General features: G+C 47.2%; 6 protein-coding genes across 6 annotated transcripts; 5 read left to right on the forward strand and 1 right to left on the reverse strand.

Annotated features, from left to right (window-relative positions):
- Positions 1-1422: 1422 nt before the first annotated feature.
- Positions 1423-2967, forward strand: VTP01DRAFT_8450 (uncharacterized protein; the record flags this gene model as incomplete). Its single annotated transcript, XM_069387573.1, has 1 exon — positions 1423-2967. One exon carries the CDS (start codon positions 1423-1425, stop codon positions 2965-2967), a length of 1545 nt encoding a protein of 514 aa, XP_069241328.1.
- A 379-nt stretch (positions 2968-3346) lies between these two features.
- Positions 3347-4417, forward strand: VTP01DRAFT_8451 (uncharacterized protein; the record flags this gene model as incomplete). Its single annotated transcript, XM_069387574.1, has 1 exon — positions 3347-4417. One exon carries the CDS (start codon positions 3347-3349, stop codon positions 4415-4417), a length of 1071 nt encoding a protein of 356 aa, XP_069241329.1.
- Positions 4418-4754: 337 nt separating this feature from the next.
- On the forward strand, positions 4755-6319 carry VTP01DRAFT_8452 (uncharacterized protein; the record flags this gene model as incomplete). Its single annotated transcript, XM_069387575.1, has 5 exons — positions 4755-4922; positions 4991-5185; positions 5253-5936; positions 6001-6113; positions 6187-6319. 5 exons carry the CDS (start codon positions 4755-4757, stop codon positions 6317-6319), a joined length of 1293 nt encoding a protein of 430 aa, XP_069241330.1.
- A 187-nt stretch (positions 6320-6506) lies between these two features.
- VTP01DRAFT_8453 (uncharacterized protein) lies at positions 6507-7571 on the forward strand (the record flags this gene model as incomplete). Its single annotated transcript, XM_069387576.1, has 3 exons — positions 6507-6687; positions 6756-6938; positions 7006-7571. The coding sequence occupies 3 exons, from the start codon at positions 6507-6509 to the stop codon at positions 7569-7571; spliced, it is 930 nt and encodes a 309-aa protein (XP_069241331.1).
- Positions 7572-7796: 225 nt separating this feature from the next.
- VTP01DRAFT_8454 (uncharacterized protein) lies at positions 7797-11467 on the reverse strand (the record flags this gene model as incomplete). The annotated part of the gene is made up of 5 exons (XM_069387577.1): positions 7797-10481; positions 10539-10586; positions 10648-10721; positions 10785-11252; positions 11380-11467. The coding sequence occupies 5 exons, from the start codon at positions 11465-11467 to the stop codon at positions 7797-7799; spliced, it is 3363 nt and encodes a 1120-aa protein (XP_069241332.1).
- A 457-nt stretch (positions 11468-11924) lies between these two features.
- VTP01DRAFT_8455 (uncharacterized protein) lies at positions 11925-12560 on the forward strand (the record flags this gene model as incomplete). The annotated part of the gene is made up of 1 exon (XM_069387578.1): positions 11925-12560. The coding sequence occupies one exon, from the start codon at positions 11925-11927 to the stop codon at positions 12558-12560; it is 636 nt and encodes a 211-aa protein (XP_069241333.1).
- Positions 12561-12626: the final 66 nt, after the last annotated feature.

Here is a 12626-nt window from a genome sequence, read left to right on the forward strand (position 1 = left end):
TCTACTATTTAACTTTGCACCGTAAAGTTGCTGACGAAAGCTTGACTATTGCTCACATCTCCTAGCATTAGCACATACAAAGTGATGATATAGATAGCTTCGAGTAAAGTGCACTGCAAGGAAGGACCATCGATGCAAAGCTTGTGTGCTGATGAGAAGTGCCCAACGCGGCCACTTCCACCAATGTATCTGAATCGTCAAAACTATCATCATACTTTGACAAACACATAAGGTCTTGGCGCCCATAACAACATTCCAAGCACGGCGTTTCAAAAAGGAAGTCGTACACCGGATGTACTAATATAGTAGGGATGTCAAGAAGCGAGTAGACCATTGTTGTTTATGACTGAGCGGCTGAGCGGCGACTGCTCGTTCTCGGAAAACGATCGTTTGGAAATGAGTCATAAGTAAAGTTCCCAAGCCATGCTATACGGGGAGATCATACCGCATTACCGCGTTTCTCAATTGCCCAATCTGTCGAAAGGCAGAAAAGACAGTGTAATACGTATACAAGAAAATAAGACAATAGACTCAAATTTCTTACATTCTCATGTACCAGCTGTGCATTTCGGAAGCCGCCCACTTTACGCCAATGAAGCCTGCTATATCAATTCCAGCTGCAGCAATAGTGGATACTGCTCTCTGATGACGTTCTAAACTTAATATTTTTACTACGCTTTACATGTACCCGAGACCTTAACAATTGAACTCTATTGCGCTGCACAGTATATTTATGTGTTATTTTAACGGTTCCTGAAGTCGGGAAACTGCCATGGTCAGGGGGCGCAGTTTCAAAAGCCGATCTTTAGATCGAGATTCGCTGACTGTATAATTGCCTATATTGGCTACGTACATCTGCATAAGAAAGAAGCAAGTATATGATTAAGAGTATGCGCGGATGCAACAACGGCTACGTGTAGCGGGAGCTGCTGGTTGTCTTGGGAATATGCAAATTTACTACGCTGCACTGGATGCAACAGCAGGACAGGTTCGCCAGTGCTGGTCTGGGTGAGATCATGGGTCCTCCATCACCTAGTCAAATGACACCGAGAAACAGCAAAGCTGTTTACATAATTACAGCTATCGAGGATCTCGTATGCGCCAGTAAATTCGCAAGCAGAAGAAGCAGCAGCAGCAGCAGCGGTTGGTGTAAGGATCTACATGCATCTTGCCCCGCAAAGACGCACAATCTGATTTCCAGAAAAACAAACAGCATAGTATCAGATATTGAATATACAAAGTTGAATATGTTTGCATATTGTATACATGTACATGCACGACTTTACAGTACCCAAGGGACCGTTCACTTCTCACCGGTTCTTGTGCTACCTTCTTGGCCTTCAAAGCACCACCAACACCACCTGATGACCAACACCCTTTTTCTGTTTATATATTTCTTCTTTCTATTTTATTTCGTCGAAAATGAAAATGACGATGGGAAGAAGCAGCAATTCATCGATTCTGCGATTACCTCCAGAAATCCTGGAGATTATATACGAATTTTCGCCAGTTCGAGTGCTACTTGCACTGTGTCTCCCGGTGGATGCTGAAAAAATGTTCCGCGAAGGCGGTCCTTGCATTGTTCTGGAGACAATTTTGGAAGAGGAGGAGGCAGATATCCGCTCGCTGATTCAACTCGTTGACCTGATACCTGCCGAGCTTGCTATTGGCAAGGCTGTGCGCACCAAAAGCATACGAAAACTCATACGTACGTGCACCTTGTGGGGTTCCTGGTATTCCGTGCCGGCATACAACTTGGCATACAAACTCGGGTTTGAATGGGCGCTGACGCATCTCAAGACGGACATTCCCTTGAATGCTTATGAATGGAACAACGTCTACATTCGACTTGGCAAACCGGAACGAGTCGACCTCTCGATAAACAAGCCGTTGCAAGCAGTCGATTTTAGCAGCGGAGCAGCTCATCGATATTTAGACCGGTTCGTCGAATACCTGGACGTTCACGCAGCGCTCGCGTTCCGGGGAAATGCAGGAGACTACGAGGGTCTCTGCAAGGCGGTGGAGCAAGACGTTGAAAGGAAGATCAACTTTATATTTGTGCTGAGATACTTGGTCCACCACGACGACGATGAGAGCCCACGCGTTGTAGAGCTCTACAGAAAATATCACAAGTTCTACGACGTTTCCGGTAACCTCTGGAATGTCTTTGTTGAGATTCTCAAGAGCAACCTCTGCTACAAGCATATGGAACGTTTCGGGTTACCACACACCCACCTCTACAAGTGCTTAAAGGAGAAGGATATACGTGCGATAAACGCTGCTATCAGAGCAGATCCAGAGGGCGCCATTGATGCCTTACCTAGGCTTCGCACACATCACCACGGTCTTTCGCTGCAGGAGCTCGATATTCCACCAGAAATATTGAGGCATGAAAGTATGCGCTTCCTCCGTCGCGAGCTGCTCACTCCACCTGCACCGATGGATGTCGCTCTGTACAACAAGTATCAAAGCACGACCCAGGAGAAACGTCTGGAGATGATTAGGAATGGAACCATTGATAATTTGAAGAATGCGTTGCCGGCAAAGCAAGAAGTGAACCTGGAATACAATATACCGATTATTCGTGAATTCACGCGAATACACGGTATATCTGCGTTCAAAGAACTGGTGTCGACAATGAATGGAAGCGATGGAGGGCAGACGCTGCAAGTATGGTTGGAGAATAAGCAGGACACGCTTTGGCTTATGAATACGTGTCTTGATCTGGGATACGGAGTGAGCGTGATGGATAGCAATCATTGGGATACTGAGCCGTATGCAGTCCACGTGGCGAACCACAAGATTACAGTTGCGAAACCGACAACGATGATTACCTGCGATCCTCCCACCGCAGATGACTTTACAGTCATGATGTTCCGCAAACACTGCAGATTCTTGTACAATAATGAACGTATCTTGGATCTTCACTTGGCATGCTCTCATCTTTTGCAGACTACAAGACATTGAAATATCATGTGTTTATCTATGCACCCACATTCTATCTATGTATGCATCTATCACCTTGCGCCGTCGTCTCTTGGTCTTTCTCTTTTTCCACAAACACACACACTCTCTCTACATATTTTCACCTCCCAAGCTTAACATCACGTACCATTCATGTAAATTACTTCAGGGCGCTGCTTATCACTGTGTTGTTTCTCTCGTCAGTGACTTTTTTTGGAATTGGCGTGTCAAATGTGACTATATGAAATCAAATAAATACGCGCAAAGATATCATCAATGCCGACGTTCATTTATGTTTCGCATAAAAGTTCCAGCCTTCCATTAAAGCCCTTCAAGCGGGTCCTTTTTCGCGGACTCCGTTTTCGTTGATCTTTATTTGAATATGAGCGGTTGCAACATCCTGTTTCCTGGCATCAAATGCGCAGAGCGGTTCGATGTGTGGCGACTGTCAAGTAGTTCAGACACGGTAGTGTTCAATTTCGGACGCACAGTCGAGAATACAGAGGAAGCGATTAGTGTTATCAAGGCACACTTTGGCGAGCATCAGATCGCGGCTGCGCGGCAAGTTACAGCGATAGACTTGCAGCTTCAAGTGCTATCGGTTGAGCTGTTCAACGATCCAAACATCCGGGCACAGCTGTATGAAATGAAGTCGCGGCAGGACTGGATCGTCGAAGTTTTGTTTGCCAACCCGCAAGCACGCCAGAACGCACTTAAATACGGACTTATTTACGGTGAGCACGCGGTCCTTCCACAGTCGACCGTCTGCGCAACCAGGGAGTTCACTGCGCTTGGCGTGCGCGATATGGCGTTGCAAACGCCGGAGGATGCGCTGGAATCTTTCCGTGAACTGACTCAGTGTGCGCTGGACAGACCTCCAGCCGCCACCAAATCCAACGCTACTCCAGCAGTAACGAGTAGCTTCGCAGATGTTAACATAAAGCATATCTTCTTGCGCACGGACGCTGAAGGCACGTACGACGGCAGCGGCACTGTCATCCTCGAAGGCTACTACCCGAAACTCACAGGTCCACAGGGCGGCATTGCACTCCGTGCTTCAGACCGCTTGGGATTTGTCACGGTCCAGATGAAAAGATGTTTCCTTTATTGCGAGAATTGCTGTGTTTTGGACGACCACCACAAGGAAGACTGCTTTGAAGTGATGACTGAAACAGAGTATGCGATTGTCAAGGATGCACAAGTGGCAGCAGTCCAGAAGCAGAAACAAACGCAGGAGGAGCAAGAGGAATCAAAGCAGCAACAAGATCAAACACGAGTAATTGAACAACCAACCTCTCCGCCGTCACCACCCAGGCTTCGCTCTCAGGATAGCCACCGCGAGCAGTCTTCACCAGAGCAATCATTGCAAGATGAGCTGCTGCAACCAGCGGCAGACCTGTTATCGACCCATATGTCGAACAAGATTATCTTTGAAAAAGAAAGGGAGGAGTGAACGAATATCATCATAGTTGAGCTTGCAAATGATTTGATCTGCTGCTTCCTCCAGATTAATATGTAGTATACGCGAGCAGTAAATGATCAGTTTGCTTAGTAATAAAGGCTGACATGTTTTTGCGGCTGCATTGTCTCATTGAGTTTTGTAACATCAGATAATTATGCAGAGGCACGACGACAAGGAGAATTTTACGACCGAGAGCCGAAGTGGCAGATCCACCGCAGATTATTGCGAAGAGCCTTATTCTTCCAATCAGATAACCGCGGCAGAGTTTTACCGCTCCGCTTGCGTAGCCTTCCTAAAATGTATACGTCTTGGGAGTATAAATATCAAGATGCCTTTGTTCCTATATCGGCTGATCCAACTATCACATCAAACGAATATGACTAAAGCCCAAGACAAGACAATCGTTATTATTGGCGGCGGCTATGCGGGAAGCAACGTTGCCAAAGAGCTGGAACGGAAAGCACCATCCAACTGCCGTATCCTGCTTGTAGAAAAGGTACGTTTTTCGCTGTCTTTTTTGTTTTAAAAGATCAACAGCACTGACGTTTGAAAACGCTTATGTAGAAAACTCATTTCTACCACTCCATTGGTAGTACACGAGCTGCCGTCCAGGACTTCAAAATCATGATACCGTACACGAACCTTTTCAAGAAGCCCCAAAACCGTGTTATTCACGCCGCTGCCGTCAAGCTCGAAAAGAACAAGCTTCACTTGGATCGCGAAGTTGACGGTTCAAGCACAATTGATTTCAACTTTGCGGTGAGCTGGATATCCATGTGCGGAAAAAAGGAGTCTTTTTACGCTGACCACATATTTACCACAATAGATCATTGCATCAGGTAGCGCGTATCCATCTCCTTTTAAGGCACCGTCAGATGACTATGAAGCCTCCATGGCGGCCTTAACCAAGATCCGCGAGCAGATCCAGCAGGCAAAGTCTATCCTTGTTGTCGGCGGTGGGCCTGTCGGCGTTGAATTCATTGGCGAAGTTGTGGATGTTTACGGCAAAGGTAGCAAGAATATCACCCTCGTGGGATCGAGAGACAAGTTGCTGCAGGATAATGTACCAGACAAGGCGCGGATCATGTTGCAAAATAAACTGGAAGACGCTGGTGTCAAGTTGATTATGGGAGATCGAGTGAATGTCCCAAAGGACACTACCATTTTCGTGCCTGACGGACCGCTCACAACCAAAAATGGTATTTCTGTCAATGCAGACCTGGTCATTGTCGCATTCGGTGTCAAGCCAAACACGAGTTTTCTTGATCCTTCCCTGGTTGCAAGCAATGGGTACGTGCGTGTCAAGCCCACGCTGCAAGTCGATGCCGAAGGATGGGAGAACACATATGTCCTGGGAGACGTGGCAGACTTGAAGGAAGTCAAGTTGGCTGCAAAGCAGCGCGGTCACATACCTGTTGTTTTGGCAAATCTGCTGAATGCCCTAAACGGCAAGCAACCCCCCAAGGAATGGAAACCGAGTCCAGACATATTCGGTATTACATTTGGCAAGGTATTAAAAGATCCAGACTGCAAGCGTAAAGATGGACGTGTACTCACCTTGTCATTTTAAACAGAAACAAGGCGTCGTTGCTACTCCTTGGTTCACCCTCGGCGACTGGCTGATCGCAAAAGCCAAGGGTAAAGACTTTCTCCGTTCAAGGTTCCTGGACCTTCTCAATTCAAAAGAGTAAGTATCAATTAGCCACGACAAGACTTGGAACGTACATACCCCATAGAATAACATATTTAGAATTCGTTAGAGAAAATGATAACCCACCATGTTCCTTGCGATGGCCGCTGATGCTATCTACTGTTGCTATCTGCGTAGCCGCTTCTTACTTTGCATATTCTAACAAGCATTTAACCTTCTATAAATTTATCCTTACAGAATAAATAAACCATTAAAGTCTTTTTTAAATATTAAGTCTGACTGCCATTTTGCCGCCGCCGCCGTCGTCCTCCATGATGGTTGCATGATGTGAGAGTGTGCACGAACTCCGCCGCATGAACGTCAGTCAACATTAACCTCGCCTTCGTGTTTGTTTTCTTCTTTTCCACTTTCTTTTCTCGATCCCTAACCATGCGTCTAGAATTGTCACCAAAGCAACAAGAAGAAGCCGACCGTGTCGCTCGAAACGCCGGGTTCAAAGGTGCATTGATCGGTGTCGGCTTGGGTGCTGTTGCAACGTTCTTTACATACAAGAAGTCTCCAAACTTTCGAGCGCTTAGCCGTCCAATGCAGTCTTCCTTCGTAGTCTCCGGTATATCAACAGCATTTAGTGTTTCATATTGCCCGTTAAGCGATGTCTAATACAAATGATGATTGTAGCTGGCACGACTGGTTTCCTGTTTGGAGCGGACCGTGCGGGAACAGCCTACGTCAACCGCGAACTAGGATACATGGATGAAGAGATGGCCGAGCGGCGTGGCGTCCCCGTTGAAGATCTCAACAAGCTAAGCACCAAAGACCGTGCGATACGCTACATTAATGACCATCGATGGTCTGTCATCGGTAAGTGTTGTCATGATATGTAAACACAAGGCAGGGGTGCTCCTAACCCCGCAATAATGATCATCAGGGTTCTCTTGGCTGGCATCCATGGTCGGTGCGCTCGGATATACGTTCTCAAACAGATATATGACAACGCAGCAAAAAGTGGTGCAAGCGCGTATGTACGCGCAAGCAGCAACTATCGCAGTCCTGCTTGCGTCTGCCGGCATCTCGATATACTCTGGCGAGGATTACAGGGAGAAAAAGAGACAGCAGGAGGACGAACCAGATGAACAATTACGCGCAGTCCTAAACATGCCAACCGGTCAAAAGCAAGAACAAGACAAAAAAGTAACGAGCAAGAACGACCACCCCGAGGGAAAGCAACGTACCACTGTAGACCCGCCTTCGCAGCAAGAACAGCAAGAACGCGTCGTTGGCCACAAAGAAAGCATGCAGTCTGGATCGAAGAAGTCTGCCAACCAGGGAACTGATGATGCGCCCGAAGGAAAGCAGCGCGGCTATGCAGAGAAACCATCGTCGGAGGAGCAGATGGGAAGAATCACTAGCAACAAGGAAGATGTAGGCTCCGCTGCTAAGCAGGCATCCAACAAACAAGCTACGTCTCTAGATACACAAGGTAGCGACCACTAGATTTATTTACTGTAGACTGTTTCGTTTGGCAAACCGAAACAATAGCAATTTCAAAGATTTCTTTGCTTCATAATATATCTATGCCTCCTTGTCTCAATGCCTCCTTATATTGCAAGCAGCAATCGTTGGCAACACTCTCAAAAAGTAAACTTGCAAGAAAACGCAACATTTACAATGCATTTATTATTATACACATCGCAAGAAACCGAGAAATTAAACTCTCAGTTACGGTTTGCGATACCACGAAGGTGGCGGCGGAGCAGGTACAAAGTAGAAGTTTAAGTTTCGATTATTAGGTGGAGCAGTGAACCCGGGTATCCCTTGCATTTTCATGCCGTTAGGTTTTCCAGCATCCTTGGTCGCGCCCGGAGGCATAGGTACAGCGTATACGAGCATGGGGTAAGCGCTGTTCCATGGCGGCAAAGGCGGAAACGGAGATGTCTGGTGTTTGCGCTTAGTGTTTGCTTGGTTTGTATCCTTGGGTGGTGGTGTTACTGCCTCGGGTGACGTTGGAGTGAACGGCTTGGCCTCAGGTGATAACTGCTTTGAGTCTCGTCTTTCAACCTGAGCTTTCTCTCCTCGCATTTTGCTCTTTGGAGCCACAAAGCCAGGCATTTGCGGTACAACTCCAGGTGCGAATGCGGGCCGGTACGGCCACATCATCGGTGCCATACGCGCGGGAGGATGGCCCCATCCGTTTTCTACCGGCTTGTCTCTCGATTTATCCCTCGTCTCTTTCGAAGACCACGTCCATGTGTTATTTTCCTGAGTTTGTTGCGAGGGTGCCGGCCCCCACCCATCCTCCTTCACCGTTGTCGGAGATTCTCCCCAACCATCATTGCTTGTCGCGGCTTCTTGCGTTGAAGGAGCTTCCCATGTATCGGCATTTGTTGCTTTCTCTTCTGTCAGTTTTGCCGCTTCTGAGCCCCAAGCGTCATCTTTGGCTATGGACTCATTGGAAGGAGGAGGTCCCCATCCATCATCTTTCAATGCTGCTTCTTGTGTTACTGTTACCGACGATATCGTTTCAGATACGCCATCTAGACTTGTTGATTCTTCGGTCGCTGTAAATGTAAATGCTAATAGATCGGGCTTGCTTGGGATGACCAATGAATATGGGAAGATAGGACTGGACTGCTTCTGTATAAAGTCTTGCCGCTCTGATCGTGTCCAATATTTTTGTACCGGAACCTGGCAGCGGACCTCATTCTCTACAGGTGGCACTGCTTGTTCGATCTGTGTATCCTTATCTTGCTCTTTGGATTCCGAGACCGTGGATGGCTTTGTTTCCTCAGCAGGGACAGACTCCTGCACTTTTTCAGTTACTGTGGAAGGCTCGACATCTTCTTCGCTTGGAGCTTCCTTCTTTTCAGTCCTAGGTGCTTCGCTTGGAACTTCCTTGTTTCCTGCCTCAGGTGTTTTCATGGTTTCAGCAGTCTCTTTGATAGAGAGATCGGAATCCGTCGTGGTCGACTCTTTCTGATCAACAGGTTCCTGCGTCGAAGCTGCCTTCTCAACTTCAGAGATGGATGATTGCTTGTCAGCAGTGTTCTTGCTATCACGTCGACGAGTGCCAGCACGATTGTCATCGCGACGCTGTCTACCACGATTATCATCTTTGCGCTGCGTTGAACGCGTAGGGCGAGATAGTGGTTGATGCAGGTAGTTCGGTCTCAAGTCTTCGTAGAATTCAGGATCCTTATTTCTCTCTGCTGCGTAACGTCGAATTTGGCTCGTCCATCGGGCTGCTTCTTGAGATTGTAACCTTGATGCATACGCTGCCCAAGCTGATGCTCCGCCTGTACCTTGCTGCTGAGAATCCTTATTATCGCGAACATCATTGACGTATTCAGCCCAGCGTCTTTCATCTTCGTTCTCCTGTCTAGATTCGTCGATAATGTCCTGTAAATCTTCTGCATGTCTGATTTCTTTCTTTTTCTCTTCATGTATAGTAGTAGACTTTTCGCTTTCTTCATCGAGTTTTGCCTTTGAATTTTTCTCAACTTCCTTTGACGTTGGTTCTGAAGCTTTGATTGATTCGGTCGACGCTTTCTTTTTATCCCATGAAGGCCGTGAGGGCGATGCCTGATCTTTTGTAGTCTCTTCCTTGGAAACTCTCTCTTTTGAGACATCCTCAGCAGCATCTGTTTTGCTCTCTTCGGATGCTTTAGCATCCTTGCTGACAGGTGACTTCGCGTTCTCTTCCGTCAAAGTTCCATTCTGAGTTGCAGGCTTTTCGGCAGTCGCTTCAGCTTTAAAAGAAGAATCCGGGGATTTCTTTTCGGTCATCGCAGCCGCCAGGGCCTCTGCTTTTTTGCGAGCTCTCTCACGCGCCGCTTCGTATTCTGCTTCTTCTTCGTCTCGTCGCTTTTTGGCACGTTCAGCGGCTGTCAGCATCACCTCACGCTGTGCAGTAGTAATTTCTGTAGGTCGATTGATCGGTGAGCCGCTGTCAGAGTCATCTGGTTGGCTAGCTGGAGCTTCTTTCATATGACGGGTTGATTGTAAAATAACAGTCGGCTGGAAGCTTGACCGTCTTTCTTGGCTAGGTCGACGATCATAATGGTTACGTAATCGACGGCGATCTGTGTCAGCAAAGTCACGGTGCGGATGACCTGCATTGCGGTTACTTCTATCAGAGGATCGGCGACGCTCGCTACCGGAATAACGCTCGAAATGGTGCCATTTCTGGGTGGATCCCTGTGAATTATCTGCAGAAGAATTTCTCCAGACATTACGCACGGGAGCCTGACGCTGATCGCTTTCTTTTGTCTGACGAATCTGAGGAGGATAGCTGCGGTCGTAATCTTCAGTAAATCTGTCCTCAGGTGAGACGATTTCGACGGGTGAAGTCGCACGATCGAATGATCCTGCCTGGCTGGTCTGCGACTCCAAATCTTGACGAACGATCTATAATAATGAGAGTATAAGACAAAGACGGTATACCAAAGGCAGCGTGGCACTCACTTCATCCCAATCCAAATTACCCGTCTGAGCAGCATTGGGTTCGGTTGACTAAAGCCTAGAGTTAGCGTACATTCAAAAGTTGATATAATATTTTGACAGATTACATTACCTGATCTTTTTCTTCGTCTTTGTTTGTCTCCTTTTTAGAATCTTCATTCGATTCTTTGGTTGGATCGGCTGTAGCTGATGAAGAGAGAAATCAAGTTACTGCACAGGAAACTTCCTTCAGGTCCTGCTAATACTTACGGTGCGTGGTTTCTGACGTGGCAGGGAAATCAGCAGAAGAAGGCATAGATATTGGCTTACTGGTATTTGAGACGGTGCTCCAAGCACGTGGCTGCTGTGGAGATGAAACAGGTGATTTCGGAAAGGCGTCAGATGCAGCTTTAGATGATGCTGCAGATGCTACAGTGCTCGTCGTCGCTTTCGTCAGCACCGGCGATGTATGTTCTGATGTACCAGCCGTCGTTGTAGCCGCGGGTGCTGACTTGTTGTCAGAGACGGCGGCTTGCTTGAATTGCTGTTGAGGTGAAGCAAAAGGCGACGAAGCAGGAGATCCCCATCCCGTACTCTGGATAGCTGGAGATGATGAAGCTGACGTGGACGACTCAGCGCCAGAAGCGTTCTCTCGTCGTAAACTAGGTAGATTGATCGGTCGAGGCGCGGAGACTTTGCTCGTCAGTAACTTGGACCGTGCGTGCGTTCCGCGGGTACCTATATGTATAGAGCAAAAGTCAAAAACGAGTCGCCAGTGACGTTCTTATCCTCACATTGATTTGCACTCAAGATCACCCGCTGGCGGCAATCGCGGTGAACAGAAAGTACATCGATTGACAATTACCTTGAGGAGGACCGGGATTCATTGATCCAGAAAATTTTCTGTTGCTAGCAATAAATCGTCCTGGAGTTGAAGTTAAGTCTCCTGACATATGTCTGTTGAGGCAGCACTTTTGTAAAGCAACTGCTTGGGAAATGTAAAGGGAAATGCGGAAAGGGTCAAACGGAAAGAGCAAAAGACGAGCTGAGAATGAGACCAACACCGCGCAACTTTTTAATGCAACAAAATTCGCAGTCCCTTCTTCCTCGCTAGTTTTTCTGATCCAAAAGAAAAAGTATCAGTTTTCAGGATGCATTCCTGTTTCTAGTGAATATAATTGAGTATCCAGATATGGATGGCCAAGTAACAGCAGGGTTTTCCAAATTTTCGTACGGGGAGCAACATCTAGCCCATGACCACCCTTACACATTCAACTCATTCCACATAGACAACGAATAAAGGTTTTCTTACATAAGGAGGCGTTCTATATGCATGATATTACTCACTTTTGGATGCATACTGTTGTGGTGCAAACTTTCCTTTGTTCTTTGAGGTGAATTCCAATTTCCATGGAGCAGCAAGAGTCGGTGTCACCTACAGGTGTACACGTGGCGTCAGGAACGACGAGAGGAAGCATCTTTTCTTCTTCCTTGTATCTCTTTCTCTCCCGGCGCGCAATCGACGGTGTCAAAATGGATGCATCTTCGCTGAACAACGTCACAGCCGTGGCTTTCCAAACACTTGGAAAGATATATGGGTTCATTTACGAGCAGTTACAGCATGCAAACATCCAGTTACTTCCTCCCGATCGCGTCTACGAGAATCTGTCAAAGATCGGTCGCAACGCCTACGAGTATGCTCCACCTGCCCTGCGCCAATATTACACAGCAGTAACCCAGTTCCCGCTACAGTCCAACATCCTAACCGTTGCGATACTCCTCGTTGTTGCATACATTATTTTCAGCATAGTCGTGGCTACTCTCCGGTCGATTGCACGCATGATATATGGATTTGTTCGCTTTACGTTCTTCATTGCCGTGATCGCTACGATAATCGCCGTGCTTCAGCAACAACTCAACATTTCCTTATTTGATGCCGCTTTCTCGTGGATGCAATCAATGCAAGAACAGCAAACCAATCATCAACAGACAATGTACGGACAGCAGCAGGCCGCGTTCGGCAATGCTTATACGAGGCAACGCTGAGCAAGTCACATCGTCTCATTTAAAATTCTGTGGAAGGGAAAATGCCAAGTTGGTTTCATTTATTTG

Source organism: Rhizomucor pusillus, assembly GCF_041956525.1.
Source record: "Rhizomucor pusillus strain CBS 183.67 unplaced genomic scaffold VTP01scaffold_5, whole genome shotgun sequence".
NCBI classification, from domain to species: Eukaryota; Fungi; Mucoromycota; class Mucoromycetes; order Mucorales; family Lichtheimiaceae; genus Rhizomucor; species Rhizomucor pusillus.